General features: G+C 53.5%; 12 protein-coding genes across 12 annotated transcripts; 3 read left to right on the forward strand and 9 right to left on the reverse strand.

The window, feature by feature from the left end:
- Window positions 1–75: 75 nt before the first annotated feature.
- On the reverse strand, window positions 76–719 carry CC84DRAFT_1161177 (uncharacterized protein). Its single transcript, XM_018177669.1, has one exon. The coding sequence runs from the start codon at window positions 489–491 to the stop codon at window positions 240–242; it is 252 nt and encodes an 83-aa protein (XP_018040549.1). The 5' UTR covers window positions 492–719; the 3' UTR covers window positions 76–239.
- CC84DRAFT_1161178 (uncharacterized protein) lies at window positions 695–2450 on the reverse strand. The gene is made up of 4 exons (XM_018177670.1): window positions 2151–2450; window positions 2009–2097; window positions 1625–1823; window positions 695–1454 (listed from the first exon to the last, which is right to left on the reverse strand). Exons 1-4 carry the CDS (start codon window positions 2178–2180, stop codon window positions 984–986), a joined length of 789 nt encoding a protein of 262 aa, XP_018040550.1. The 5' UTR covers window positions 2181–2450; the 3' UTR covers window positions 695–983.
- Window positions 2451–2641: 191 nt separating this feature from the next.
- On the forward strand, window positions 2642–4345 carry CC84DRAFT_1256070 (uridine-cytidine kinase-like protein-like 1). Its single transcript, XM_018184594.1, has 3 exons — window positions 2642–2863; window positions 2924–3051; window positions 3101–4345. The coding sequence occupies exons 1-3, from the start codon at window positions 2708–2710 to the stop codon at window positions 4158–4160; spliced, it is 1344 nt and encodes a 447-aa protein (XP_018040551.1). The 5' UTR covers window positions 2642–2707; the 3' UTR covers window positions 4161–4345.
- CC84DRAFT_468584 (Ser/Thr protein phosphatase-like protein catalytic subunit) lies at window positions 4243–5628 on the reverse strand. The gene is made up of 3 exons (XM_018186401.1): window positions 5377–5628; window positions 5090–5323; window positions 4243–5029 (listed from the first exon to the last, which is right to left on the reverse strand). Exons 1-3 carry the CDS (start codon window positions 5390–5392, stop codon window positions 4326–4328), a joined length of 954 nt encoding a protein of 317 aa, XP_018040552.1. The 5' UTR covers window positions 5393–5628; the 3' UTR covers window positions 4243–4325.
- Window positions 5629–6053: 425 nt separating this feature from the next.
- CC84DRAFT_468606 (uncharacterized protein) lies at window positions 6054–8287 on the forward strand. Its single transcript, XM_018186402.1, has 2 exons — window positions 6054–6339; window positions 6429–8287. Exons 1-2 carry the CDS (start codon window positions 6155–6157, stop codon window positions 8134–8136), a joined length of 1893 nt encoding a protein of 630 aa, XP_018040553.1. The 5' UTR covers window positions 6054–6154; the 3' UTR covers window positions 8137–8287.
- A 1083-nt stretch (window positions 8288–9370) lies between these two features.
- CC84DRAFT_1236359 (uncharacterized protein) lies at window positions 9371–10265 on the reverse strand (the record flags this gene model as incomplete). The annotated part of the gene is made up of 2 exons (XM_018183877.1): window positions 9371–10085; window positions 10140–10265. Coding segments are annotated over 2 exons (822 nt in total), but the record flags the coding sequence as incomplete, so codon positions are not given.
- An 839-nt stretch (window positions 10266–11104) lies between these two features.
- Window positions 11105–12202, reverse strand: CC84DRAFT_1082824 (nagb/rpia/CoA transferase-like protein; the record flags this gene model as incomplete). The annotated part of the gene is made up of 2 exons (XM_018173997.1): window positions 11105–11194; window positions 11246–12202. The coding sequence occupies 2 exons, from the start codon at window positions 12200–12202 to the stop codon at window positions 11105–11107; spliced, it is 1047 nt and encodes a 348-aa protein (XP_018040555.1).
- Window positions 12203–12731: 529 nt separating this feature from the next.
- CC84DRAFT_468628 (aldehyde dehydrogenase-like protein) lies at window positions 12732–14867 on the forward strand. The gene is made up of 3 exons (XM_018186403.1): window positions 12732–12879; window positions 12933–14302; window positions 14354–14867. The coding sequence occupies exons 1-3, from the start codon at window positions 12818–12820 to the stop codon at window positions 14470–14472; spliced, it is 1551 nt and encodes a 516-aa protein (XP_018040556.1). The 5' UTR covers window positions 12732–12817; the 3' UTR covers window positions 14473–14867.
- CC84DRAFT_468629 (uncharacterized protein) lies at window positions 14868–16903 on the reverse strand. The gene has a single exon (XM_018186404.1). The coding sequence runs from the start codon at window positions 16700–16702 to the stop codon at window positions 15263–15265; it is 1440 nt and encodes a 479-aa protein (XP_018040557.1). The 5' UTR covers window positions 16703–16903; the 3' UTR covers window positions 14868–15262.
- A 2661-nt stretch (window positions 16904–19564) lies between these two features.
- CC84DRAFT_1256074 (uncharacterized protein) lies at window positions 19565–24744 on the reverse strand (the record flags this gene model as incomplete). Its single annotated transcript, XM_018184595.1, has 9 exons — window positions 19565–21243; window positions 21290–21626; window positions 21687–22195; window positions 22239–23004; window positions 23058–23310; window positions 23361–23683; window positions 23729–24437; window positions 24487–24527; window positions 24694–24744. 9 exons carry the CDS (start codon window positions 24742–24744, stop codon window positions 19565–19567), a joined length of 4668 nt encoding a protein of 1555 aa, XP_018040558.1.
- A 1152-nt stretch (window positions 24745–25896) lies between these two features.
- Window positions 25897–27061, reverse strand: CC84DRAFT_1236371 (uncharacterized protein; the record flags this gene model as incomplete). The annotated part of the gene is made up of 2 exons (XM_018183878.1): window positions 26867–27061; window positions 25897–26808 (listed from the first exon to the last, which is right to left on the reverse strand). Exons 1-2 carry the CDS (start codon window positions 26975–26977, stop codon window positions 25897–25899), a joined length of 1023 nt encoding a protein of 340 aa, XP_018040559.1. The 5' UTR covers window positions 26978–27061.
- A 479-nt stretch (window positions 27062–27540) lies between these two features.
- CC84DRAFT_1213546 (uncharacterized protein) lies at window positions 27541–27945 on the reverse strand (the record flags this gene model as incomplete). The annotated part of the gene is made up of 1 exon (XM_018182546.1): window positions 27541–27945. The coding sequence occupies one exon, from the start codon at window positions 27943–27945 to the stop codon at window positions 27541–27543; it is 405 nt and encodes a 134-aa protein (XP_018040560.1).
- Window positions 27946–27995: the final 50 nt, after the last annotated feature.

Here is a 27995-nt window from a genome sequence, read left to right on the forward strand (position 1 = left end):
GCGGAGGTGAACAGTTTGTTGCGGGACTTTATTAGGGTGGATGGTAAAATATGATGAGCAAACGTCTCGCTGTCATTGTACAGTAACGGAGCAAGGGCGTTGTACCCCTCTCTTGTCTCTACTTCTCTACCAGATCACAACCCCAATCCTCCTAGCACACCCGCTAACACCAGCCCAGACTCCCCATCCTACCACTCCCCAAAACTCCTGGCTTACAGCGAACGTGCCATCGACCTCGACTACCCCATCCCCCCTCCACTCCTCCGGTCCTCACGTTCTGCATGAGCCCTCCTCGGCCCACTAAAAGTCAAGCTCAACGCACCCGGGGCCCGCATGGATCTGGATCCATCCGAACATCTGAGACGCACGACGCTGCAGTTCGCGCCGCACAAACATGGAAGAACGGATCTGCTGCAGGACGCGATGAAGTACGCGGTAGAGGCGAAGCCGCGCAGGATGGGGTTGAGGGATCGGACGCCGTTGGTGGACATGAATGGGCCTGGCTTTCTGTTTGTGAATCTGTGGATTAGGGCGCAGGGCGATAGAGGGGAAGCGAGGGAGGAGTTGCCAGTTTATGTGAGCAGGAAGAACGCGCAGGAGACCTGCCGCCGTCGTATGACGAGGTTGTGGTGAGGGAGCATGCGGAGTCTTCACGTAGTCAACCGCATAGTAATGGCAACTAAGGGGGCATTTTAGGAAGTTTAGTAATGATGATGCATTAATGGTATCGTATCGTAATCATTGAATCGTCGTCGACATCCTAGTTTCTCCAAAAGCCCAACCGCCCTATGCCTACCTTGAATCAGGCCAGGCTTGCACGTGGCTAGAATCTAGTGTCATATCCACGTCATTATGTCGCCGCGAAATACCGAGTGCAAGCAACTGATATGCAAGCCATTACCGGACGTAAAGTAAGTCCTAGTAATCTGATGTGCGATGTGGCTGCTCAAGGTATTGATTGACCTATTTCGCAACCCGCCACACTATTGGACCATAACGTCTCCAGACTCGCCATTACCATTGGCTTGAACCGAGCTAGGCTCCAGACCAAGCGGCAGACTCGCTGGGAGATCTTTGCCAGCTTCCCGTGCTCTGATCTCACTCCATTGTCGTGTCCGATAGAGGCTGTATATCTTTGCCTCGCCTCGTGCGCCCGTGCTTAATAGGATAGCCTCGTTGACTTTAGCAGCTACCTGCTGGCGCAACTCTGGTTTGAGAAGCTCGGCTAATTGCGGTTGAAGATCGTCCGACGGAAGGAAGATGAGCAGCGTCATGGTGAGCTCGAGATCTTTGAGAAAGGTCTCGTTGGTAGCTGCTCGCGGCGCGAGTTGAGAGGAAGCAAAATTGATGGCGGGGGTGATGTCAGAGTTCGGTACAGACGTGCAGTTCCGGATAAGCTCAATGAGCTGAAGACGTAGAAGTGCGAAATGCAATGCAGGATCTTTGTCGAGAATCTTTAAGTCTGTCAGCTATGATCGTAGAATAGGCTGGCAAGAAAGTGGAGAGGGATTGGCTCGAATCATACTGAGGACTGAAGGTTTGACTATCATCATCGTAGATATGCGTGGTGCATGAAACTTGTATCTAATCATAAAGCAAGGAAGATGAAAAGGTTGCAGCATACCTGAGGGTCAAGATCATTAATCTTGTTGATAGCTGTATCGATATCGCCTTTATGGATGGCATGTCGGACCTCTACACGAGCCTCGATCGATTCTTCCTCGACGAGGTATGCAGGCACGCCAGCTTCTTTCGCAAACTTTGCGGCCGTGCGCGGATAGCCGTGGCTGACAAGGTAGTCCATAACGAGCAGGTCGATGCTACTGTGTCTGGTTAGCCAAAGAAGACACGCACCAGATAACAAGACTCAGTAAGCCGCATATGCTCATATATCAGATCTCAAGTTAACTTATGCTCCACAGGTTGTTTCGGAGAGATTCCCAACTTGTCTTTGACGCATCATGTAAACGAGCATATGCAGATACCAGCCCTCATCAAGGCGACTTACGGCTTCGAAGGTTTGATTTCATCGATTTTCCGCTGGAACGGATGTTGCTGTGTCGGCGTCGGGACCGACACTGATACGGTGGAGGAGCTCTGCATGACGATCAGCGTGTGAAGAAAGAACATAGCCTTGCGATAAGACATACCATGATAGGCTTCGTGTCCTCATCCGACATCCATGAGTAAGTGAAAGACAAGCGGCCCGGCCGCAGTCGAAGATGCTCGCGGCGGCGCAGAGTTTGCCGGCTGTGGTGGGAGAGGAGTGAGGTGCGGTGGAGCTCACAGACAGCTCTGTTTTAGCGAAAAGGCCGTGCATGGCTTACATAAGGGCCAGCGTGGTGGTGTTTGTCAATCGTACAAGCCCTGAGGCAAGTAAACGACACCCTCAACCCATGATGAATAGACATGTAGAAAGCACGAGGTTTGCTTCTGGCATTGTATGCAGGTGTGTGCAGAGAAGAGACGCGTGCGCGAAGTTTTTGATGTGGGACCTTCGCGCAACCGTGCGCCGTTACCTAATCGCGCTTTCCCAATCTGTTTCGTCTCGCATGCTGGTGGCCTCGGTCGAGTCCGAAGCTTCGAAATTCCACTTTTGGCCCGTGAACTGTGATTTTGGAAGGTAAATTGTAAGAGCTATATCTGGGCAAAGCATGAGGTGATCTTACAAATTTTTGGTGATCTGCTTCAACTATCACTCTCGAACATGACTTCCACACCGACATCCCGGATCCATTACAGCCCACCATGGGGAGACGCATCCATTATTGGAGTGGCTGGGAGCTCAGGTTCTGGGAAGACATCACTTGCATTGGCTATTGTGGCCAGTCTAAACCTCCCTTGGGTCGTTATTATGTCTATGGTGCGCCACTAACAACCCTTTGTGCAACTGTCACGTGCGCACCTCTCACTGTCAGACTAGGACTCGTTCTACAAGCCGTTAACCCCAGAGCAATCGGAGAGGGCGTTCAGGAATGATTATGATTTCGATTCCCCAGAAGCTATCGATTTCGATGTCTTAGTGGACAAGCTGAAGGACATAAAGAGCGGGTACACAAGTCTTTCGAGATGTACTACTTAATGACTGACATCCACCCAGCAAAGTAGCGGAAATCCCTGTCTACTCATTCGAGAAGCATGCCCGTCTCCCCCAAACTACCACCATCTACTCTCCCCACGTCCTCATTGTAGAAGGTATTTTTGCCCTACATGACCAGCGCGTCCTAGACATGCTCGACCTCAAGATCTTCGCCGAGGCAGACGCCGATCTGTGTCTTTCCCGACGTCTGACTCGAGACGTCAAAGAACGCGGCCGCGACATAGAAGGCTGCATCAAGCAGTGGTTCGGCTACGTCAAGCCAAACTTTTACAAATATGTCCAGCCGCAGCGTGACATCGCCGACATCATCATCCCGCGAGGTATAGAGAACAAAGTCGCGATTTCTATGGTGTCATCGCAGATCAAGAACACGTTGTCGTTGAAGTCTGGCAAGCACCAACTGGAGCTTCTGCGGCTGGGTAAAATTGCGGAAGATAGCCCGCTGAGTAAGAATGCACTTGTTATTGAGCAGACGAGCCAGGTAAAGGGCATCCACACGCTTCTCATGGATCCGAAGACCAACCGCGAAGACTACATCTTCTACTTCGACCGCATCGTTTCACTCCTGATTGAAAAAGCGGTCGACTTTCTACCTTTTACTCCGGCACAAATCCAGACGCCGCAGGGCCACCTGTATATGGGTCTGCACAAAAGCAAGGAAGTGTCCGCAGTGATTGTCTTGCGTGGTGGTTCGGCATTCGAAACTGGGCTTAGGAGGACCATTCCGGACTGCCGGACGGGTCGTATTCTTATTCAAACAAACTATCGCACGGGCGAGCCGGAACTCCATTACCGCGCGCTGCCTGCGAACATTGCAGAGCATGGGCTGGTACTTGTGTTGGACCCGCAGATGAGCAGTGGTGGTGCGGCATTGATGGCTGTGAAGGTTTTGGTCGATCATGGAGTTCCCGAGGACCGAATCGTGTTCGTGACGTACATGGCTGGAAGGATCGGGGTCAACCGTGTCCTGAGAGTGTTCCCAGAGGTCAGGTGTGTGGTGGCGCGGATGGGCGATGAGAGGGAGGAGCGGTGGATTGAGACCAAGTATCTGGGATGCTGATCTGTTGTCGGACATAGGCCGACCTGATATGAAGCTACTTGGTCCTGGCTACATTTGCCCTCATTGGAGTATCACGGAAGCATATGCATTGGTCGAGGCAATCTCATGACAGATGACGGCATTGAGCGTTGGGAAGGGTATCATTCATTGTAGCTGCCAAGGGTATCAAAGGAAGTACTCGGTCGTAACCTCTCTCCCCTGCTGTTGCTGCTGTTCCGCCCGATGCACATCGTTCTCAGGACTTGCGTCAAAGACATTGAAGAATCTCTCCCCAGTGTCGCTGACCTCTAGCACGCTCGCCATGTTGCCGCATCGGTAACAATAGTTTGGGGCACTCCAGACTGTGCTTAATCTGTCGTCATATAACACCTGGAAGCCTTCTTGGCATAATTGATGTGCCCGCAGTATGTGGGACATGGCATTCACCTCTAAGAACTTCTTCACCACCTGAGCTCCGAAAGTGTACCCCGCTCCTCTTGGGCTTAGCGAGAACTCGTCTCGTTCGGGGTCCGGGTCGCTCCACACCAAATCTGCCATGGGCCCCTCGTGGGGTATCTCCCTGAACCGGTCGATGATCTTGATTTGGTCTATTGAATGTATCGACGGAGAAAGGCCGCCGTGTACGCAGAAGATCTGGTCGTTGATGACGACAGACAGTGTAAGGAAGTCGAACATATCGGTGAAATAGTGCCATACATTTGCGTTGCCGTATTTTCGTGAACATTCCGTATAGAAACCGTATGACTGCGTGACGCCGCGAGATTCGTGGTTTCCGCGGATGAGGTGGACTCGGTGCGGGTAGCGCAGCTTGAGACATACAAGCAGCGAGATAGTTTCCACGGAGAAAAGCCCGCGGTCGACGTAGTCGCCTGTACGAAGAACAATTAGCCATGCGCGCATGTCATGAGGGACGGAAATCGGGGACGTACCGAGAAAGAGATAATTCGTATCCGGACAAGGGCCTCCGATTTTGAAGATCTCAATCATGTCGAAGAACTGTCCGTGTATATCGCCGACAACGGTGACGGGTGCCCTGATGTGCACGACGTTGCTCTCCTTCATAAGCAGCTCCTTCGTCTTTGCGCATATCGCCTCGATGACGGACTCGGCCAGTAGTTCCTTCTTATACAGGCGCGATATACATTCGTCGAGGTCGACGGTAGCTAGAAGGCATCAGCAAAAGCTCACGCTCGGCGGCAGTGTCGGTGCAGCGTACACGGAAGACCAGGCATGGTGGGATTTGTAAGGCGGTCGAGGGAGCTCCTGCGTGCGCTTCGAGCTCAGGGCACGGAGTGAATACTGGTCGCGAGCAAATGGCGATACCGTACAATCATCCTCGGGGAAGCATCGGGGCGCGCAGCTGGGTGGTGGTCGCGGCGAGAGCGCGAGGGGGCGGCGGGCGTGCGAGGGAGGCAAAAGGTCGCGCTGTCGTCCGCTTGCCGTCTCCATGCCGCGAGGGTCTGTGCTCGATGCGGTATAGTCGGATTTTCTTTGGCAGACCTCATGTCTCGAGCCTCTTCAAGACATCCCATGCTTCGCTGCCCGGGACGCGTCTTGTTGTCTAAATAATACCGTCCCTTCTGCTTTGATGATTCAATTGGTGCCAATTCCGCTGTTACACGTCTTTTTCTGCGTCTCCCGACTACCTGCAACCGCCCGCATCTGCTGTGGCTGCTTCTTTCCCCTCACATCAGCAGCCTCACGTGTCGCTCCGCCGCTCCTTCTCAATTTCCATCTAGTCACTGCAAGCACTTCTTTCTCGCGTCGCCCTTTGCGATAGCCGCGCTCCATCCGGTTGTTTCACTCAACCGGTCTGGGACCATTGGCCATGTTCACCGCCTTGGCGCGCCTCTGGATCCACGGTTGAGCGTTGCAGCTATCCTTTATTGGTTTCCACCTCTTATTGACTCACCCTCTCTATTATATCACACTCTTCCATCTTTTCCCCATTCAACGACCGAATAAACCAATTCACCGGACATTGACAATCCGGCATGTGGAACGGGGTTGCAACGGGTGCTGCGCCGTTCCAACAACCACAGTATGCCAACAGCTATTCCAATCAGCAACCCTACGCAAATCAACAGGCGCCGCAATATGGACAGCAACCAGGGTATAATCAGTATCAAGGTGGCTTCCCACCTCAGCCCGGCGTTTCTCCGCAACTTCCGAAGAGCTTGTAAGCAGTCCTAAAGTCTTTTATCAATATCGCGTTATTTTTCAAAACGTGGCAGGAATATGTGCCCGTCATATGCTGACAGTATGTAGCCCCCCTAAGAAAAAGGGAAATCCAATAATCACTCGTTATCCTCCCCCACCAGGTTACCGAGGTCCCGCGCAACCCCAAGGTCCATTCGGAACCGTTCAATTTTCAGCGCAACAACAAGGGTTTCCTCAAGGTCCACATCCTGCTCAAGCGCCGTATCCGAACCAGTCTTATCAAAGCGCCGCCCCGGCACAAGGATATCCACCACCGGGCTACGGACCACCACAGAGTCATCCTTCTCAGCAAGGGTACCATCACGCGCAAACCTTTCAGTGGCCGTCGCAGAACTATCCTCATCAGACGCCCGTATCACAGTCACCGTCCTATCCCGCCCCGCAACAATATTCACAGCAGCAGACTGGATATAAGTCGTATCCAAACCCACCGCCTCCTATCAACACGAAGCAGTCGGCCTGGCCTAGTGCACAAGGATGGCAGCAAGCCCCTGGCTCAGCTACATACCCGCCTGCAAACCAGTACAATCCATATGGTGCATCTTCCGCCAACAGCCAGCCGACCATTGATCCCAATGCAACCCCTACACCATCTTCAGCAATGCCTACGACTGCGCAGCCTACTCCAGCGAATACGCAACTTCCAAGCGCTACAAGTGACACGGCTTCAGATAATAAAGCTCCATTATTTCTCGGGTGGGACGATTGGGACTTCGATTTCGACGGTGCCATATGGCCAAAGGCAAATGAGCCCGTTGACCCTGATCTGAGCCTTGGTGTCATTACCTGGCGACCGGCCAAACAAGTAACACGAGCGCTACCAGCAACATTCGAAGACGCCGAAGAGCAGTCGCTCAGGCCGCCTGCAGAGAAACTCGGCAATGGCGAATCTGTGTCTCTGTACTTCACGGCTGAAAACTCATATGAAGCTTTCCTGGACGTACGAAAGACGGACGATTGGTACAACATCAAAGACGACCCTGCGTTTGTGATCTTCACCGACGAAGAAATGAAGAAAAATCTTATTTCAATCGAAGACTGCGTTTCTTTACGAGACCGACCTGACGAGAAGGGAGACGAAGACATGAATGATCCTTCGTGGAACGTCATGGACAACCTCGAACAGGCATTGTCAGGCGACATGGAAGACGTCAAGAAGCCAACTCCGCCGGATTCATGTGGCAAGCCGTCAAGAGATCAAGTACAGGAGGACATTTTGGCGAAGCTTGGTGTCACTGGCTCTCCAAAGCCTCCTTCTGATCAAGAAGTGCCCCTTCCGTTCCCGCGCGATGATCAACTGCCAGCCTCGCTCCCGCCAAAGCCCCCAGCACCGCCCTCTGCGAATATCCCTCCACGTCCTGATGTTGGTCCACATAAAACTCAGTCTTATAGTGGTCATCGCAATTCGATGTATGGCACTACAGGGCCTCGCCCATATGGATCTATATCTTCCGCAACCTCACAACGATCTTCGCCTGCACAGCCCTATGAGCGCACAAATTCTTGTGCTTCGATTCCTCCGACACATCAGATCGGTTCTAATCATCCCGAAGCCAGCAACATGGCGGGCTCTGGCACAGAGGAAGCAAATCACCAGGTCGAAAAAGATTTCATTCCACAGCTCAAGCGAAATGACAGTAGCTTTGCTCGCAAGAGGAGTTATGAAGACACGGACCAAGAAGACGGTCAGACACGGCAGCAAGATGACCACACGAAGCGGAAAAGACGATCTCAAGTCGATGCAGCGTACAGGTAGGATATGTCTTGTTCAAAATCTGAGCGGCGGGCTCACAATCTGCAGTCGTCGTTAATGCCGTCTTCTTGAAAGCCCTCGCTTGTCCTTCCATGTTCCTGTCGGTTAGCATCATGCGTTTAGTCTCTCTCGCCTTTCGTGTTCACCCTTCATTCGATTTCCGATGCTTTACGTTCAACGATCACGCTTAACTACCTATATTGTATTTCTCGGTCACGATACTCTTGTTTCCAGCGTCTTTGCAATTACAAAAGGCTCTTGGCCCGGTAGACAAAATCTGCTCTTGTTATGGGCATTGGAGTTTCATGATCTTTCGGTCACGAGGCGTTCTTAACATTCTCAGGCCCAGTCCCCGTACTTCACTTCGTCTGGGACCGTTGTTTCATCGATTCTCATCTTTGTCATTACCAGTACTTGTCATTTGGAACAGTGCTACTTATAATAATTCATTCACATTCTTTCTATATTCTTTGTATTTCCACCCTCGTACTTCCTTCTCAATAGCGCTACATTGCCGAAGCCTCCGTTGATTTCCATGTCCCCTAAATCAACGGCTCGTAGAACAGGGCCAGTGTTTTCGTCTCTCATCTACTGCGCGCATCTGGCTGGTCACATCTTGACACGGAGACATCAAGTATCTTTACTGCACAACGGCATATGACATCCCCTTCAAAACACAAGATCGTAAGCGCCAAGACCATGGTCCCAACAAGATCTCGTATCAGGCCAACCCACGGTACACCATCTGTAAATGCGATCGGAGCTATCACAAGAATTCACTAAAAATGTAGTTTAACGACCATGTGGAGACGACAAACTAGGAGAGATACATGTGCTGGTCGAGACTCTACAGGTCAGTCAGTTACCATCACTCGGCGTCTGATAGTGCCCAGGTTTCGGTGATGGCACACATCTTGAGGTAGAATTCAACGACAACATGTCTGGATTCTGCATGTTCTCATATGTATTTTCCAAGGAACGACCTTTCGACGCTACTCTCAAAGATTATTCCGTTTACAATGACGATAATCGTATTCCCTCACGTCGAGCCCTCGCTCTGTGCCATACTCAAACCAGTTAGTTGTAGTAACGCAATCTCTCTCCTATACGCACGCCACAAAATCAACCACCTACGGCATCGCATGTCAAACGTTCCATGGGAAGCCAAGAAATCCGGCGCATGTCAATCATCAGGACCAGCAAGGCTCACAAATCTAGCCTTGCAGTCATAAAACTCGTCCTCCAAGCACCACTCCTCACTTCCAACCCCAGTTCTCACGCTGCTTCTGCACGGGCTTGATTAGGATCTTCCTCGGCCAAGCTCCCACCCCGCTTCCCGTGCCAGTCTCATTCGCACTACTCGGCACATTCGCTTTCTTGAATTCTCCCGTCTTGCCCTCCCATCCCCCAACCGCCGCATCGACACCCATCCTGAACGTCGGCATCGGCGGCGCAGACTGCACCGCACTCTTCTCATCGCGGAACCCGCGTCCATGCCCACCCCATCCTTTCTTCTTGTGTGCACTGCCCATCTCGATCCACATGCCCTCTCCGCGGGCCGCGGGCTCCTTCTCTGCCTTGAGGGCTTCTGCCTTCGCAGCATCCGCGTCGCGCTCCGTCTTGATCTTCCGCTCCGCCACTTTGCGATTTGCGTCTGCCTTGACCGCAGTGGACGTATAGCGTGCCTGCCTCAGCATTGTCTCGGCGCGCTTGGCGGGATCCTGTTCCAGAGCGGCAGCGGCTTCTGCAGCAGCCGTTCTCTCTGCATTCGCCTCTTCCGTGATGCATTTGAAGCACGCGAAGTAGCTCCGGCGCGCGTCCCGATCCAGCTGCGCGTTGAAAGCATCAGGGTCGTGCGAGGCGTCGGTGGTCGTGCAGGCTTCCACGCCGGGTTTGCAGGCGGGCAGGCAGCGCTCGACGTAGATTTGGCTGAAGTGGGAGCAGGTGAAAATCTGCCTAGGGATCAGCGAGTGGGCGGGAGAGTGTGGAAAAGGGAGGGAACGCACCTTTTTGAAATACTTGCACATGGTGGGCGATCGGAATTGGACTGTGACTCGGATGGTCTGAGGGTGACCGTGGGTGGTGGGCTTGAGAGGGGGTGAAAGGGAGATGGTAGAGCGGTGCTGAATGCGTTTATATAGTCTGTTGGAGGGTTATTGGACAAGGCGTGGTCGAGGAAAGGGCGAGGACCGTGGGAAATTAGGTCCAAATGAGCTTGTGCCCAGGCAGTGCAAATGCGATGGTGAAGGTGAGAGAGCTGAACACGTTGATAAGCACAGGGATTGGAGTTTGAGAGGGACCGTGGGAACTGGGCGTGCCAATATCTAGGTGATCGCCTGGGAACACATCCAACAAAATAGCAATCGTGGCCATTCATCTGAAATGTTTTAGATCTCTCAAGTTTGTTCCCTCTTCTCAAGGCGGAAGTGGCAGAGGTTGCAGAACTTTCGGTCTAAGATAGAAGCCGGATATCGATTTCTTCATAGAGATCATGGGTGAAGCACTGCCAACAATGACTGTCACGGGTAGCTGGTCTGGAAAATGACAACATCGACCTCAATGGATCGGTCTGGTTCCATTACTTCGTTGGGGTATCAAATGCCATTTGTCCGTCACTACATGACCACAAAGCTCGGAGGCAGCTGCCCAATGGTTGTGGCGCTCCAATGACCAAACCTGACCGCACATTCTCGCCAAGAACCCCTTAGTGCACTTCACTGGGTGTCGACAACATCCCTATTTGATGTCCATCCACGTCTCATCCAGCGCATCACGGTTTCGGACGTGGCCCTCGTCGGAACTGCTGACCTTCCTTCCGGCATGGCTGTGGTGATGGAACACAAAGCTCTCCCCGCGCAAAAGGTACTCATCACTCCTATTTTACGCGTTAGTTCAGCCGGGCATAAGTTTGCGTCGTATACGCGGCTGGCGTGGATTGTGGGCATGTCAAAGTAGCTCAGGCTTGGGGGGCTCAGAACCAGATCTTGATCAGCTCTTCGGACACGGCGGAGGGCGTCAGCACGCCGGACTCTGTGATGATGCCCGAGATGAGATCGGGTGGCTATTAGGGCAGTTAGCTTTTATTGCTAGACATGGACTGGGGATATAGTACAGTGAAGTCCACGGCATCGTCGGCATTGATGCCAGAGCACTTCTTGGTGGAGCCGTGCATGTCGAAGAAGCCCTCGTCTTCTGAGGGCTTTGAAGTGCCCTTGTCGTCGGCGACGCGGAACTCGAGGACCTTCTGCTCGATGGGAAGATCGAACTGGCTGAGCGGGTAGAGCCTGACGAACTTGTGGCTCTCGGCGACGACGTAGAAAGGCTTTCCTTTGCTCTTGGCCAGCAGACCCAGCTGGTACGTTCCCAGCCTGGAGATGATGCCGCCGTTCTCGACTACGCCTTCTGCGCCGACAATGACCATGTCGACTTCGCCCAGGGAGTACGCAACAGCGGAGTCGGGCACCGTGGCGACCGGGACGTTGTGGGCGCGCAGGTCTGCGACAATCTGGTCGCCTTCCTTTGTGTCCGAGGACGCTGAGCCCGACAGCACGTAGACGACGCGGAAGCGCATGGTGCTGGACTCGGCAGCGCGTCGCAGCAGCGCGCCAACCACTCTGGAGCCGCCGTTGGTGAGGACCGTGGCGCCGTCGCGGATGAAGTGCTTGCCAAAGCTCGCGATCTTCTCCCTGCTCTGCTTGGCGCGCTCGACGAACAGGCGGCCGTTGGAGAGCAGATGGTTCCGGATGGCCCTGAAGTCGTCCCCGGGGCCCAGGTTCAGGGCGGCGGGTCTGTTCAGGGTGGTGATGAGGTACCGCTGGAAGAGATCGGTGCCGGCGGAGAGGGAGATGGGGTTCGCAATCTCGGCCTTGAGGACGGCCGTGTGGTGCTCGAGGAGCGCGAGCGTCTCGGCGACGGTGGACACGGACGAGTGGGCGATGGCTTCGACGAGGGCCTCGATGGCGGCCACGGGCATGGTCAGCTCCGCGTCGCCCGCGAGGATGGACCGGTACGTCGAGACAATGTCGAAGCCGGGGAGCGGCTTCTCCGCCGTGGGCGTGTTGACGCTCATTGTGGGGGGCGTCGGGGCGTGAATTGGCGGTATCAGGGTCAAGATGCAGCCCGTACCTGATGCGGGCTATTTTGCTCGTCTTGCGCCGACGGCGTCGCGTCCGACTTTGGGCGTGGGTTGAGTCATTGCCAAGCTTCGGCGGGGTTCGACCGTCTACGCGGGGCACACTCGTGCACGGCCAGGTGCATGCGTTGCAGCGCCTCTGCAGCGCCTCTGCATGCACCACCCAAAGCGGTCTGCTACCGTCTGGATGCGTTGATAGCCTGTGCTTCTCGGCCAGCTATGCCATTCCATTGACACTCCCCGCCAGCTCTTCGGTCCGTTCACAGCCCACATCGCGCCTGGCAGAGCCGCCGTTCTGCTTCATTCATCGTTGGGTTGGAGCAGTTGGAGAGCAGCAAGCACTGATCAGTCTGTCGCCATTCTGGCATCCACATTTGTAACTCTTCCATCAAATCCCAACCGTCGACGATAAAAGCTCTCCCGACGCCCAGAGACCAGCCCCAGCCTGTGTAGACGCGCCAAGACGCCTGTCGGCCATCTCCGCGCTCTGTACCTTGCTTACTTCCATGCCTATCATACCAACGGTTCATTGAGCTCTTCTTCATACACAACATGGCTGTCGAAACTTACAAGATGTGGGTACGAGGCCAGGAAGCCGAAGGTCAAGCGGAGCAGTCAGTCAGCCTACCCGCCCGTGAACGCGTCTTCCATATCTAACCACATCTAGGCTATCAGTTGAGGATCCCTCCACCGGCGACATATTTGCAAAATGCCACGCAGCTTCCCCCCAAGACGTCGACTCAGCAGTCCGAAATGCACATGCCACTTTCAAAGCAGGCGTCTGGTCAAAAGCGCCCCGCCATGTCCGCGCAGACACCCTGGAGCGCGCTGCAGATCTTCTAACCAAGAATATATCCCGGCTTATCGAGCTGGAAGTTCGACAGAGTGGACGCGCCATCCGGGAAATGAATGCCCAGGTGCCGACTTTGACCAAATGGTTCAAGTACTACGCCAGCTTGATACGCGTCGAGGAGCGAAGCGTGATGCCTACCATGGGGAAGCTCCACAACTGGATTGACCGCGTGCCGTTGGGAGTCGTTGCCCAGATTACGCCTTTCAATCATCCAATGCTCATCGCGGTGAAGAAGATTGCACCTGCCTTAGCGGCAGGCAACTGTGTCATCCTCAAGCCCAGCGAGCTCACTCCTCTGACAAGCATTGAGCTGGCCAAGTTGCTAAAGGAGGCGGGCCTTCCCGATGGCGTCTTCACAGTCCTTCCCGGAGACGGAGCCACTACCGGAAAAGCACTCGTCTCGCATCCCCTCATCAAGAAAGTGGACGTAACAGGCGGCACTCCTGCAGGCCGTGCTATCGGCGCCATAGCAGGCGGCAACCTAGCGCACTTCACTGCTGAGCTGGGCGGCAAAGCACCCCTAATCGTCTTCGAGGAAGCCAACATTGATGCCGCCGTCAACGGAATTGCCTTCGGGAGCTTCATCGCGAGCGGCCAGACTTGTGTCGCAGCCACCCGCATCATCGTCCACAAAAATATCACCAATAAAGTCCTCGGAAAGCTTCGCAAGAAGGCTGAGAGCATCGAGCGTCGCATGGGCAGCCCTTCAAACCCAGAATCCATGATGGGCCCGCTCATCTCAGCTAAGCAACTCGAAAACGTGCGCTCGCTCGTCGACGAGGCGCTGGAATCCGGCGTATGGGTGTACGCGGGTGGCAAGCGCATGACGGATACTTCTCCCCTCGATGGCACCGACTTCTCCAAAGGCTACTACTACCCGCCGACCATTCTTGCCGACAGCCCAGACCACAAGATTGTGGACACGCGAATCTGGAAAGAGGAGGCCTTTGGACCGGTCATAGTGGTGGTGGAGTTCGACACGGAAGAGGAAGCACTCAAGCTGGCGAACGACAGTGAGTTCGGCTTGGGCGCCGCCATATGGACGCAGGATCTGGCTCAGGCGTATCGTGTCTCGGAGGCAATTGAAGCGGGTATCTGTTGGGTGAACACGCACCACCGGAACGATCCGAGCAGTCCGTGGGGCGGGATCAAGACCTCGGGTGTAGGGAGTGAGAATGGTGTTGGTACGTTATACCCATTCACCGCAAGGAAAGACGGCGCTAATATTGAGACAGATGCCTACCACGCATATACAACGACTAAAAGTACCATCATTAACTACGCCACAGCAGAAGAAAGCATCGCAAACGATGACTGGTTTCGTGAGGGCACGGGAGAGGTTAGATATGGGTAACCTCGTCGAATTAGCCTCGCACAATAAAAGACGATCATTGGCCATTAAGAACCTTTGCACAGCGCAACACTAACCACACATTAATTAAAATCAACGGTCAAGATGTACACAAAACAAAACACAGACAACGCCCGCGCCCGCGCCACGCATCGCTCCATTGTCGCTGCATCCCAAGCTCAACACATCAACCGCGAACATTCAAATCAGCAGCACTATCAATCCCAACCCCCTCCAATTCCGCCACGAGCAAACCCTCTAATCAGAGTACTCCCCCATGATCTTGTTCAAGTACTTTTTCTGCACAGCCTTGTCCCTCGGCGCCCTCCCCACCGTCCCCTCCCCGGCCTGCTCCTACAAAGGCTTCTTCACCCCCTTGGCACGGGCTCTCATCCTCACTATCCTCCTCCGGAGCAGGCTCCTTCAACGCCCCCTTCCACTTTACCCCAGCGTGCTCCATCTCCTCCTATTCCTTCTTCTCCGGCTGAACGTAGCCGTCGTTGAGCCTGGGGTCGTCCTCATCATCGTCGATCTCTTCGAGCTGGTCCAAGCCTTCGATGAACAGCTTTGTCAGTTCATCCGCCTCCTCTCCGGGCATGTCTGCAGTCGTTTCCGCGTCGTCGGGGGAGTCCAATTCCATGCCATCACCGTCGCCGTCGTCGTTGGGGGCCGCATCAGCCGGCGGTTCTTTCAGCCAACTTCCTGTCAAGGCCCGACCGGTCGAGGCCCGACCCTGCTTGTGCGCGGGACCCTGATTCGTGGTGTTCGCGCGAGTTTGGGGTTGGTAAGCAAATCAGTTGTCGGGGGCCTGCGTTGTGTGTTGTCGGAATGGGTTAGGTGCACTACCAGCGAAGGGCCGCAGGGGCTGTCCGGTGAACGGGTTGACTGCGATGCCCTGCGTCTGGCCCTGTCCAAATGGGTTATTCGCAGGCACCTGCGTCTGACCCTGTGCGAACGGGATTTGTGCAGGCTTGTCGTCTAGCTCCATCCGCCCTTCGCTACCATCCCGCGTCTCTCCCCCGGCCATCGTGTCCATCGATCCTCTTCTACCCCCGCCAATCTCCGGACCCCTGTGCGGACGTTCGTGCTCATCCTCCTCCGGATATGGAATGAAAGCACCCCGTCTTTGTTGATCGCGGCCCGACATCAGGAATGGGGATGGTGGAACAAAACCACCGCTGCCCCTCCTTTGGCGTCCGGGGAAACCTGGGTAGATGCTCCCATCGCCGTCCTCACCATTCATATAGGCCGGGCTGGGATTGTACTCTCGTACGGGTGACCTAGGTGCGTGTTTTATGCTCTCTGGCTGTTCACCGCCCCAACCTGGCTTGTTGCCGCTGCCGGTGAACCTGCCCCCGCTAGGACTCGGTTGGTCGGGAGGCTCACCACCCACGTTGGTGTTTGCCAATTTTTGGTTGTTGTTTTCTCTCTCCTGCTGTTGTCTGTGGTGGGAGGCGAAGCCTTCGAGCTCCGGGCCAGAGGGATCATACCTGAAGGGGCGGCCGCTGTGCGAGAAGCCTGAAAAGCCTGGGGATGCGGGTTGCTCTTGCTTCCAGGATTCGGATCGACCTGGTTCATAGACGGGTAAGGTTGGGCCCAAAGGTGCTGGAGCGGATGGTGGTTGTAACGGTGAGAAGCCGCCCAACTGGTCCTGGAAGGTATCAGCACCCGGTGTTTGATGGCTGCCGGGCTCTGCCTGATTGTCTGACTTTTCATCCACCTGCATGTCATCATCGCCGCTTCCGCTTGACACATATGGTTCATAACCTGCGTACTTTTTCGAGCGTTCGGCGTTCGTACCTTCGATCTCCATTGAGGAGTCGGCGTCGGAGCCGCTGACATTTGGAGAATGTGGGCTCTGATTGATGTGCTCGGTGAACAAGGGGTCGTTATTGATGGAGCTGCCCGGAGAGACTGGGCCTGTTTGTTCCGGAGGGCCATCTACTGCGGATGCGCTGGTGGTGGGCTGGTCCCGGGGGGCGGAGGGTTGCTGGTCCTGCAGAGCCGAGTGAACTGGCCCTTGAATGTTCGGCGGCTCTGTGTCGGTATTCGCTGGGGGTGCTCCAAGTGAGGGAGCTGAACTCTGATTTTTGAAGACTTTACTGGCGTTGGCGGGATTCCAACTGGTCGTTTTGGGCTGGTCAGGTGCAGGTTCAGTCACAGGCGGTGTGGCGGTGGCCTGCAATGGGTTTGGAACAAACCCAAACGCCCCAAAATGATTGAGCACGTCCATGTGTTTTGTGAATTCAAACTTAATTGGGGCTGGGGTTGTGATCCCAGCTTGGGGCTGCCGGAAAGGTTGTGCACCTAAGAGCGGTGCTGCTTGTGTACCTGATGAATTTTTCCTTCCTAACAAGTTAAAAATACTTCCGGTTGATGGAGACGTAAACACCCCAGGTCGCTTCGCAAAAAGTTCGGTATCAGGCGGTCGGCGCGGCGGTTCTGGTTTCTGTTGTACTGCTGGTCCCTCCTCTACTCTCGATGGCTTCTTTGCTGGCCGGTCGTCCTTAGAATGAGCAGTTAGACAGTGATCCAAAGAGTCACGGGATGTACTTACTTTGGGGCGCTCATCATCTTCAGATCCTGCTTCTTCTACTTTTTCCTGCTTTGCTGCAGGCGTGCTTGACACACCGCTGGCAGCTGGGCTCGGCTGCTTGACTTGCTCCCTTGGGGGCTTCGTTGTGGTCGATGGTTGACCATCCGTTGGTGCCGGCCGGTCGTCAATTGTCGGTGGCTGACGTGTATGGTTTGGCCTCCCCTTTCGAGGTCCCTTAGCTGGCGCTATCGGACGGACCCCTTTGTTGGTTTTCGAAGAAGTTGCCATAGAGACCTCGCTCGGTTTTTGAGGATCAGAGGACGCTGGGGTACTTGAAGGAGATGGCCTGACCGGTGATACATTGTCTTCTTGGCCTGGTCGAGGCAACTCGTCCCCTTCCTGTTTCTTGTGCTTATCATTCTTCATACCAGATATATCTGGGAGCGGAGGCTTCGAAGAAGATGCCGTTGTAGGTCTTGTATTTCCCTTTCGAACTGTCGGAAACGATACACCCTTTCTAGGCATGTTCTTGAACGGAACAAGGGGCGAGACCTCTCTCACAGAGTAAGCTTTCTTCTTATTCTTCTCGAGTCCGGCCCGGACTTCTTCCATTTCCTTCTTACAATCCGCCAGGTTATCTGCAAGTTCTCTCTCCCTCGTTTGTGAAGCCGCAGCCTTGTCCTCACTCTCTGAGAGCAGGCTCTCTAGGTCGGATTTCTTCTCTTTCCAATTCTTTTGTTTCCTCATGAGTGTCTCATTATGCTCCTCTAACTTATGGATCTTGGTTTGAGCATCCTTCAATTTAATGGAAGAATCGTTTTCTGTCCCAAGTTCTTGCCGGGATTCGAGCTCTGTGATCTTATCGTCCCGTGATATGAGTTCATCCCGCGCGTCATCACGCTGCCACGTTAATGTCTCAACGCTCTTCTTGAGATCTGTGGCCTTCTCAAACTCATCCGTTGACTTCTTCCCCTGCTCTTTCAGATTAGAGGCTGCTTTCTTGGCATTTTGCTGCTTCCTTTTCTCGGCCGTGAGCTCGTCTGTCAAACTCTTCACCTGCTCCTTCAAACCAGAAACTTCCTTTTCGGCACTGTGCTGCTTCTCTTTCTCGGCTGTGCGCTCCTTTTGAAGGAGCTGCGACTGCTCAGTAGCCCCATTGCGAGCTTCTGTCAGTTCTTTTTGCAGCTCTCCGTTCCGCTCTGCCTGGCCTGCAGCGTCATCACACATCTTGACAAGTTCTTGCTGGAGCCTACTGTTGTTGGCACGCAGATCGACAATCTCTTTCTTAGCCTTCTGTTCTAGTTGACTTTGGGCCGATGCCGCTTTCTCATTCAGCTCTCTATAAAGATCATCAATCTCTTTCTGTTGGCTCTTAATCTGTTTTTCCAGCTGGGCCCTGATCTTGCTCTCATCCTTGGCGATTTTCTCCGCCTTCTTCCGTGCCAACTTGCTGCTGTCAGCGGCAGCCCGATCATCTGCGTTTTGTTTGAGAGCCTGTTCGAGCTCCTTGCGTAACGATTGTAATTCTGAATTGAGTTGAAAAATGTTCGTTCGCAGGCCCTCGCGCTCGCGGGCTGCAGAATCGCTGTTGGTCTCGACATTCTTCACTGTCCGATTAAGAGCTTCTCTTGCCTTGCGTTCTTCTTGAAAACTCTTCTTCCACCCGTTGATGCGCGCTTGTTCTTCGTCAATAATGCGCCGTAAATTTTTACATTCGGCTTCGGACTCAAGAAGCTTGACCTTGGTGGTGTTCAGCGCCTGCATGCCTTGATCCCCACTGGCGCTGATGATTTGTTGGGTATCTGTCAGTCTCTGTCTAAGCGCCGCGTTGTCATCCCGTAATTGCGTCACTAATGGGTCTTCCCCAGTGCTGGCAGTGTATGTGCCAGATCTGCTCAGCGCCCCATCGCTATGACATTTGACGAGAATATTCACGGTCCTCGGTAGCGGTGACTCTTTGTGCTCTCCAGATTGAGCTTGGTCTTCGGATCGCATCATTAAGAACCAATAACGACATAGCAGGAACAAGAGGCTAACGCTAGAGAATACGGCCGATGTGACGATTATCCAAGCAGCGAAATGGACCTCATACGGCTCATCCATGGCAGTTCTGACCACATCTGGACCAGAAGCGACAAGAATATCGTTGGAGTTCATCTGGTTCATGTTGAATTTTTGATAGCTCTGTGTTGCATGAATCAAAGGGTTCGGTACTCAGTAGAAGAATAAACAATGTGTTTTCTTGTGTTGAGCAAAGCGAGAATGTCGGAGCAGCTCACTATCATGTGCCGGCCAGTTATACTTGATCCACAAAGGGGGACTTTTGTGTGCGCCAGCACTCCAGTTTGCAATCAAGACAAAGAGCGACGCAACGCCATCGGTCAAAATTTCACAAAGGACGACAAAGACGCCCACCACAGTACTTCGAAATATACGAAGGCTTCGTCAAGCCATTGAATCATGTGGTCAATGCAGCTGAACAAGTGACTTGGATTGGTTGCGCCCGCCGTCAACGGTGGGTGCTGCAAGCTACATGTATATTTTTACTATTTGATTGTCTCAATGTGCCGAGGTATCACCTCTTCTGCTCATACCACCAGCAACTGCGCTGGCCTGTAGTCGGAATGCTCTTAGGCTGTTGGTAGTACTCCTTGAGCGCATATGCGCAGGACTCATTGGCGAAGCCTCACGCGCCGATTCTTCTCGTATAGGCAGGCGTTGCATAGAGCGAGCGCGATCGTTGAAACTGAAATTTGCCGAGCCGATAGCGCTGTGAGGCGGTGAGGCAAGTCCAACTTGGCCCGGCTTTGGGCGTGTGTTCATCTTGGTCATCAGTGCAGACATCGTGGCGGTTGGTGACATGTGGGTAGGGGTTGTGACGATATCTTCAGAAGCAGCAGTGTGACGGCGCTGGAGCGCTGCGCCCGAGTGGCTGTCTGCAACTGTATTTCGCCTTGCCAGATTCCCGCGTCCGCTATTGATTGACGGCGAACGGCTTGTGGAGCGACTGGATGGTGGCGTGGGAAGGCCGTTGGGAACTGGATGCACAGAACCGTAAGCCTGCATTAATTGCTCGAGGTTAATGTCCTGAGGGAGTTTGCTAAGACGGCGGATGGCGCGTTTGTTGTCGTTGATGAAAGATGACATTGCCCTCAACGCACTGGTATGGTTGTGTTTCTCGTATGCGGGAGCACCGTCGCTTGTGTCCATGGCCCGCGCGGCATGTTGCTCATTCAGGTCGAGGTTGCGATTCGACCGTAAATCAGCGTGCTCAAGGTTCATTTCGATTTGCGAGACGACTTGGTCGAAATCCACGCGCTCTCCAACGGCAGGCTGATAGCTTGGAGCAGTGCTAATGGTGACGTTGCGGGACAAGACAAAGAAAGAGCCGTCTCGTATCTTTCGTTTGAGAATATTCCAACGAGCACGAGCAGGGTTCCTCTCCAACTCGGGCTGGAAAACTGAGTGGCGGGCAAGCTTTGTGTAGAACCCTTCAAGCCGCTTTGCCATACGTTCTAGAACTTGCATGAGGAACGCAGAGAGCGCTGCGATGCGTTGGCTATCCGAGGCAGCATCAAACTCCATGATGGTACTGAAAGCATCCATGCCTGCGCAAGCTTCGTCACGGATAGCTTCTAGAAATTCCATATCGTACTGCACAGAGCGTTGCGCATAGGTAATAATGCCCTTCTCGTGATGGCGGGCAGATTCGCTGTTGCAAGTGAACTGCCCAATCTGCGAAATCTCATTCGATGCCTTGACAGCATCGCCAGATCCTTTGGCGCGAGCAATGATGCCGAGAACGTCGGGAAGCTTGGACGGGGTCGAGGAGGAAGATGCATTTGCAAATGCAAACGAGATCTTGAGATACATCTCCTGGAGCTTGGGTCCGAACAAGGCAGAGAAGGCGCCCTGGAGTAGCCGAGATTGATAGTGATAGAATCGACGAACACCGCCCATATTGAAAAGCTCCCCTTGGAACCAGACGATAGATGACTCCATGATCATCCCGACTTCGAAGTGAGAGGCAACCACCTGCTCAGTGGCGACCCGAAGGAAGCTATTCCAGAGATCATACAGCATGCCAATCTCCTCGGAGTGGTAGGCTGGTTTGGGTGTCAATTCTCCGATATAGTACTTCGTGAGAAGTGACGATACTTCGGGATTGTTAGTATGCGCAAGAAGATCGAAAGACTTTGAGCAATCGACACCGCCATTGGATTTGATGATGTTGGTGCCTTAATAAGTTAGCTTGGTCGCGCCCTAGCCTAGGGTTGAACTTACCTCCGGGATGCATAGGGCAGAAGTCAGTCACATCGTAGACCTTGCCGTGTACGCTGATCCAAACGCGGGAGTCGGGAGTGTGTCCGGTGTGAAGTGCGAGTTGGGAGAGCGGTATGGTTGGTTGATTACACGGTAAAGGCTTCGGGGTCATAAAAACGTCAAGCATGAACCGACGTTCGGCGAAAGCAGTGGTGAGAATGGACTCTACGGTCTCCATGGTTGGCGAGCGATGATTGTAGAGAGCTTTCCGGATGCCGGACATGACAGAATCGAAGACACCGACAGAGCCACATACGTAAATGTAGCCGCCAATACCTCCCTGCTTCTTACTCATGACCTATCCAAACATGACGCTTAGCGTATTGTAGGAGAAAAGATGTGTGGAGGCTGCACTTACCAAGTCACAGATAGCATGCCCTTGCTCCACAATGAGACCGTCAATGTAGCGTGGCGGAATCTCTTTCTCCACAAGGTCTTGAGTTACTGGATCGTAGACTAGACCTCTGGAGTCACGGGAGAACGCGGTGTGGACCTCCATCAAGCCTTCGTTCACGTAGTGGCGAAGCTCAGACTCATAGCAGAACTTCTCTCGCGACTGCACTCCCAGATAAAGCGCGGTTTTACCCCAAGATTGTCCGCAGCGAGCTTGCCAGAAACTGCGGAATGGCGCAATGCCACTCCCGCCTGCAAACAACGCTACAGGCGAGGTATCGTCAAAAGGAAGCTGGAACGCAAACGGCCGAGAGACTCCCAACAGCAGTTCCTCGTCATCGAGAACATCCAACTCGTCGCCTACAGGTGGGTTCAGGAAGCCACTGCTAACCCCATGTCGCATGACTTTGGAGTTTCCAGCGAAGGTCGAGCACAGTTCGTAGTTTGAACGTGAGATGGTAAGGTCGACGGTGCCTTTATAGATCAGAGATATTCATCAATCAAAAGAACGACTTACCTGGTAAGAGCTCGTCAGAGTTTGTGGAGGAGATACTATAAGTCCTTGGAACTTCGACGGGAATCAAATCGGCTAGCCATGAGAGATCACCAGATAGACCAAACGCTTGGTCCCAGATTTTGGTCGGGGTATCTTGCACTGCAGCTTGCAGCAGGTCTCCTAATGAGGCACGCACCGGCCATTCATTTGTGGCAAGGACCTGGAGGACGGTATTCGAGGATGCACGAAGCATGGTGTGCAGCTTGGTCGCAAGCCCCTGCGTGATCGGCGCCAGGTGACCCTTGCGCAGCACATCAATGACTGTGAGCCGAGGCTTTCCAGACCGAGTCACACTGGCGATATGGTCAGCATAGCGCGACCAGACGCGATCGAGTGTGACGGTATCTTCGAGCATGGAATCTAGACCAAGAGCCGCGGCAACCTTGGCGCACTCTGTCCACGAGTTCATCGGCATGACTGCGAGCCTGTCGCCAGGTTGGAATGTAATACCCGCTTCTTGAATATCGAGAGTGACCATTGCAATGGATCGGGATGGGTCGGAATCGACGAAGTTTCGGCTTAGGATGCGTCCGCGGTAGCGACACTCTTCGAATGTCCCACGCATCTCATGTGGTTCGAGATCGCGTTGGCCCCGGAATGGCTCTAGACGCTCTTTCATAGATGCGGAGAATTCCTCGTGTGTTTGCTCCCATGGTCGCATGTCGTTCGAAGCCCCCGAAGCACCGTTAGTCTCGGTACGACCAGTCTTGCCAGCACATTCGAGAAGCTATAATACAGTCAGTACACGAACGGCTGAACGCAACAATGATTAAAGCCTACCCCAAAGACTTTGTACCGATGAACACCCATAAAGCCTCGCTCGCCGGTATAGGCTTCGACGACCCCGTCCAAGACACCCATAAGACGAGGGTCTCCAGATGCTTTCACATATTCTGGGATGCTGTAATGATACTCGATGGCAGCGATAAATGCGCGGAGGTTAGAAGGGAGCCACGCTCGTAGATGGACGCCCTCGGCACCGAGAAATGAATCATACTTTTTCCGTCCGAGGAATGCGTCCATGACAAGATACCTGGCATTCATCAGGCGTGACCCAGTACGGTAGAGGTGATCAATACGTACGGAGGGAATTGTAAACCAGAAGTGGCAGGGCATCTCTTTGACAAAGGTGCGGAAAACTTGGCCCATCGTACCCATTCCGCCGGTGAGACATAGTTCTCTCCCGATCCCGCTAACGAGATCGTATGAAATGCTTGAGGCATGCGCTCGAGGATCTCTTTGAGCCGGATGAGCTCACGCAAAAGGCCTTCATTGTTCCTGTTCATTACGTGCTCCTGGCACGCTGCAATAGCGTCAGGTCCATGCTGAAAGCTTGCGGAGGTCTCAGCACATCCTTTTAGAAAGGCTCGCTCAGCACTGTCACCGAACATCGCCCATCGTAGTCTCTGTATGGAATTAGCTGGGTTCTCTGATCATTAGGAGGCGCATACAGTATTGTCAAATCGACCGACATATGGGTAGTCCGATAACGGATCTATGTAGTCGACGTTGTAGGATGACTGGTCGAAGAAAGTGAGATGAGGAATCGATCGACCCATGCGTATACAAATCTGAACATAAGGCAGTCCAATGCTGCGCGGAATCCCTTTGACCTCGTCCCCGAGATCATCGCTCATCGGCACGCTGTCGAGTCTGAGAGATTTCGCTGCAACATTGATTCCCTCATTACCATCGTGTCTCTCCTCGTATCGATATATTGAGCACAGCATCCCTAGAGCAACTAGTGCTGCCCACAGTGCCTTGTCGGGAATGATGTCGATGCGACCTTCAACGATTGGTAGCGCAGCCACTGATTCTCGCACACGACCACGCGCAATACAGCCCGGCATACGATCGCAAAGGTCCATCCATACTCTTCCGGGTGAATTTCGCAATGCTCCTGGGGCCTCGCTTGTGTCAGGAGGCTGGAACCCGTACTCAACACTCAGGTAGCCATCCCTCCAGCCTGTGCTAGGGCCAACCTCTTCGGCGCGTAAGATGACCTGGCGAGCAGGCGCTCCCAAAGCAACAGCAAGCAAATCTCGCTCATCCACGTTCAGCTTGTCGAGGCTCTTCACACCCTTGGCGTTCTGGATGGCCTTGATCTCGTCCATTGAAGGAACATTGGAGTAGAGTAACTCGTTGATGGCTTTCCGTTCCCTGGCTTGGTTAGTACGACGACCAATAGAACCTGGCCTTTAAAGTGTACCTTTGGCGCAGGAAGTCTTCCACGTTTGACCCTTGTGGGATCTGGTGTCTGTGAGTATGCTTCCAACTAGGCAGAAGAGGAAATACCAACCCCAAATGCAGCATGCACATCACCTGGCTGTGCGAACCCAGAGAGAGTGCATCCACGTGGTCCAGTCCTACCACTCCTGCTGTTTCGTTTGCTTCCGGGAGCGGATCTTGGACATACACCACTCGCTCGGCCTGACATCGGACACCCCGACATTGATATCGAAGACATCTTGAATTAGACAAAAACGATTCTGGGTAGCCTGCCCGAAGAAATGAAATAAAGAAAGCGGAGACTTTCAAAGTCTGAGTGTGATAAAACAAAGGCCGCAAGAAACGAAAGTCCGTAGGAGGGACGGGAGCATCAAGCCAAAGAAGTCGAGATGCACAGCAAGGCTACTTGCTTTGAGGCCGTAGGCCATAGCGCAAAGGAAAGCTCCTCCGGGTGCCATGCAATGCCAAGAGGTGTTCCGCGATGAATGAAGAAACAAGCCCAGGTGTAGTCTTGGCTGGAACCAGAGACGCCCTGTTCGGTGGAGCTTGAGCGGCCTCACTGGTGAGCGGAAAGCTGTCCGCTCACAGGAGAAACCGCTTGCGCGGAGCACGCTGGGAGGATTTGGCAGTTGCTGCCGCTTTCTAGCTTCTTTGAGGTCTTTCGTACATGCTGTGGTGGAGCTAGTCTTCTCGCACGTGGGAAGCGACGTGTGTAGTGACGCGTCCTGTATGCAAGCTAAGCCGGATTCGGGTTTGGATTGAAACGTCTTGGGAGCCGGATAGCCTTCATCTTAACAAACATTTCTCCATTTTTCTGCCAAAGCTTCACACTGATCAAGCCATGCCCTTGCGATGAGGCGCAAATCGAGGGGACTCTACAGCTCGGGATGAAGCAGGCTCTCCTGTATGCAAAATATTGAAAGTTTGCGCACGCACACGACTCGATGAACGCAACATCTAAAACATGCCTCCTTTCACAATTTCTGGGCATTCATTACGGAAGCGCAGGGTACTCGAACGACATGGTACAAAATTGTACAAAGAGTTTATATCACGTTATGTTTTCAGGCAACTCGCAAGGCTGGAGCCAGTGGCGCCTTACCAGCAGAATCCCCCGGATGTTTCATAAGCGCCGCCCGCGTCTAGAAACCTTGACAGTTCCAGGACCACGGCCTGAAATCTCGATGTCCTAGCCCGACTACGCAAGCTCGTGGGTCTCGATCATGAAGCACACGTTCTGAATACTGTGTACGTCACTAGTGGTGACAGCGGAATAAGCGGCGTTGCGCATATGTGACCTAGTCCAACTCCCAGTGCGACTGAACGGCACGGTGGTGCATCTTACAAGGAAACAGCTTGCCAGACCTGAGGCACCACGTCTGAGACTCCCTCAGAGTGATGCCTCGTTGACCATGGCATCTCCGTTCAGGCCCGCCCACAGATTTTTAACACACTCTTCTGCCATTTGTTCTCTCGTTTTGATAGTCGCACTACCGATATGGGGCAAAAGGACGCATCTTTCCTGGCGCAAGATAGGATGACCTTTGGCTATTTCAGGCTCACCCTCAATAACGTCTAGCCCTGCGCCAAAGATTTGCTCTTGCTGAAGTGCATCGACCAATGCATCAGTGTCGACTACTGGTCCGCGGGCAATGTTCACGAGAACGGCTGTTTTCTTCATCTCAGCGAAGAACGAAGCGTTGACAATATGGAAAGTAGACGGGGTAAGGGCGCAGCTGACAATAACAACATCGCCGCAACTGGCAAGCTCCTTCAAGTCTTTGACAGGTTGAACTGGGACAGCCGCGTCACGGATCAGACCGAAATGATCTTCTTGGACGGGCTGTCCCGGTTTGGACGTCAGATACCGCGCGTCCTTGATCCCGAAACCGATGAGTCGCTTCAAAGTGGCCTGTGCAATGCGACCAAAACCGAGAAACGCCACCGTGGAACCGCGAATGTCAGGTCCGATCATGAGTGACGGATGCCAGGGCATTTGGGGCCACTGTCCAGCAGTCACTCTTGCTATGCTTTCCCTGGCCCTTCTCTGGGCCATCAGAACCAGCATGACGCTGATATCGGCGACAGAATCCGTCAAGCAGGTTGGCGTATATCCGAGTCGGATGTTGCGTTGCTTGAGTAATTCTCGATCAACGTGGTCTGTCCCAACCGAAAATGTTGAGATGACCTTGAGTTGATCGCCTGCAGCGTCGAGTAGCTCTTCATCAACTTTATCGTAGACCCCAAGCAAGACGCCGTGTGCGCCTTTGATTTCATTTAGGAGCCATAATCTGCTACAAGGCTGTCGTAAATGCTCCGTTAGCATGTTGCAAGATGATGTAAGTTCAAGCGCACTATACCTGCTCCGCATTGTGCTGTGAATATTCCGTTGGGCTTTTATCTGCTTCCAAAAGCCTCTGAGCACTTTCAGGAAGACGCATCGTCACCACGACTTTGTTCTTTGGGGGCATCTCGAAGACCGCAGCGAGCGAGACTGCGAAGGGTTCGCGGATGAGAACCTTGCGCTGGACAAAGAGGGATGGTGTACAAACGAATTGGTTAGCTATGTGTTGAGGGGCGTCGATGGCCTCAATTCAGCTTGGCCTCCACCATTGAGAAGTACCACGAGCTAGCCAATAGCACACCTGTGGTACTCACGTCATCGGCCGCTATCGATAATCTAGCCGTCGCTAAGCGCACACCAACCATACCATAAGTACTTGCATTCCAGAACCTCGAACAGGCTCCTGAATCTTGAGCTTTCCTGTAAAAATCTAGGGCTCGTGCGAGCAAGTGGTAGAAACAAATACCTGATTTGACGCGGTGTAGAGATGCAACTAACACGGAGAAACGTTCCATAGAGGGGCAAGCTGTGTATATGTTCTCCAAGCACGAAACAAAAAGGCCGGATAAATAACCAGCGTCAATATGCAGAGACACTTCGAGTCGCATGGCCGACCGTCAACGCAAACAGCCCTCTGAGTATCATCCTGGACGAACATACCCCACGATTACCCCCAAGATCCCCTTTGTCTTAAGAACCCCCCTTCCCGAACCACTTCTCCTCACTCTTGATCCCCACCACCACAGCCGGCCCCACCCCCTCCCCCAAGTCCACAAACTCCTTAAGATCCCTCATAGCCTCCTCCTTGGTTGCCTCTACCGCCTTTTGCAGCCCCTCCATTGTCTCAAAGTACCCGACCGTCTGAAACGCATACTCGGGCGGCTCTCCTGTGAACGGGCTGGGGTTCGGAAATTCGAAGAATTGGTAACCGAGGTAGCCGAAGGGGATGCAGGTTTGCGCGAACTTGGCGATATGCACGTTGAAGTAGTAGTCTTTGTTGAAGGTTATGGGGAGGCCGGTTGTAGGGTGTAGGGAGGGGAAGGAGACGCTTAAGGTGGCGGGGGTGGATGTTGAGGGAGAGGTGGAGGATGCCATGGTTGTTGTTGTGTGGTTTGGCGAGGATAGGAAACTATGGAGGGGTGGTG

The sequence above is a fragment of the Paraphaeosphaeria sporulosa genome, assembly GCF_001642045.1.
Source record: "Paraphaeosphaeria sporulosa strain AP3s5-JAC2a unplaced genomic scaffold CC84scaffold_2, whole genome shotgun sequence".
In the NCBI taxonomy this organism is placed as follows: Eukaryota; Fungi; Ascomycota; class Dothideomycetes; order Pleosporales; family Didymosphaeriaceae; genus Paraphaeosphaeria; species Paraphaeosphaeria sporulosa.

Excerpts from the sequence above, each read along its gene's own strand:
- CC84DRAFT_1161177 (XM_018177669.1), bottom strand. The coding sequence starts at position 491 with ATGTCCACCAACGGCGTCCGATCCCTCAACCCCATCCTGCGCGGCTTC.
- CC84DRAFT_1161178 (XM_018177670.1), bottom strand. The coding sequence starts at position 2,180 with ATGTCGGATGAGGACACGAAGCCTATCATG. Across the intron at positions 2,098-2,150 it reads AGGACACGAAGCCTATCATG|AGCTCCTCCACCGTATCAGT; the intron begins GTATGTCTTATC and ends ATCGTCATGCAG. Across the intron at positions 1,455-1,624 it reads TTAATGATCTTGACCCTCAG|ATTCTCGACAAAGATCCTGC; the intron begins GTATGCTGCAAC and ends ACAGACTTAAAG.
- CC84DRAFT_1256070 (XM_018184594.1), top strand. The coding sequence starts at position 2,708 with ATGACTTCCACACCGACATCCCGGATCCATTACAGCCCACCATGGGGA. Across the intron at positions 2,864-2,923 it reads GGGTCGTTATTATGTCTATG|GACTCGTTCTACAAGCCGTT; the intron begins GTGCGCCACTAA and ends CTGTCAGACTAG. Across the intron at positions 3,052-3,100 it reads CTGAAGGACATAAAGAGCGG|CAAAGTAGCGGAAATCCCTG; the intron begins GTACACAAGTCT and ends ACATCCACCCAG.
- CC84DRAFT_468584 (XM_018186401.1), bottom strand. Across the intron at positions 5,030-5,089 it reads TACGAATTATCTCTTTCTCG|GCGACTACGTCGACCGCGGG; the intron begins GTACGTCCCCGA and ends TTCTTCGTACAG.
- CC84DRAFT_468606 (XM_018186402.1), top strand. The coding sequence starts at position 6,155 with ATGTGGAACGGGGTTGCAACGGGTGCTGCGCCGTTCCAACAACCACAG. Across the intron at positions 6,340-6,428 it reads CCGCAACTTCCGAAGAGCTT|CCCCCCTAAGAAAAAGGGAA; the intron begins GTAAGCAGTCCT and ends GACAGTATGTAG.
- CC84DRAFT_468628 (XM_018186403.1), top strand. The coding sequence starts at position 12,818 with ATGGCTGTCGAAACTTACAAGATGTGGGTACGAGGCCAGGAAGCCGAA. Across the intron at positions 12,880-12,932 it reads GCCGAAGGTCAAGCGGAGCA|GCTATCAGTTGAGGATCCCT; the intron begins GTCAGTCAGCCT and ends AACCACATCTAG. Across the intron at positions 14,303-14,353 it reads AGGGAGTGAGAATGGTGTTG|ATGCCTACCACGCATATACA; the intron begins GTACGTTATACC and ends ATATTGAGACAG.
- CC84DRAFT_468629 (XM_018186404.1), bottom strand. The coding sequence starts at position 16,702 with ATGGACGTGCTCAATCATTTTGGGGCGTTTGGGTTTGTTCCAAACCCA.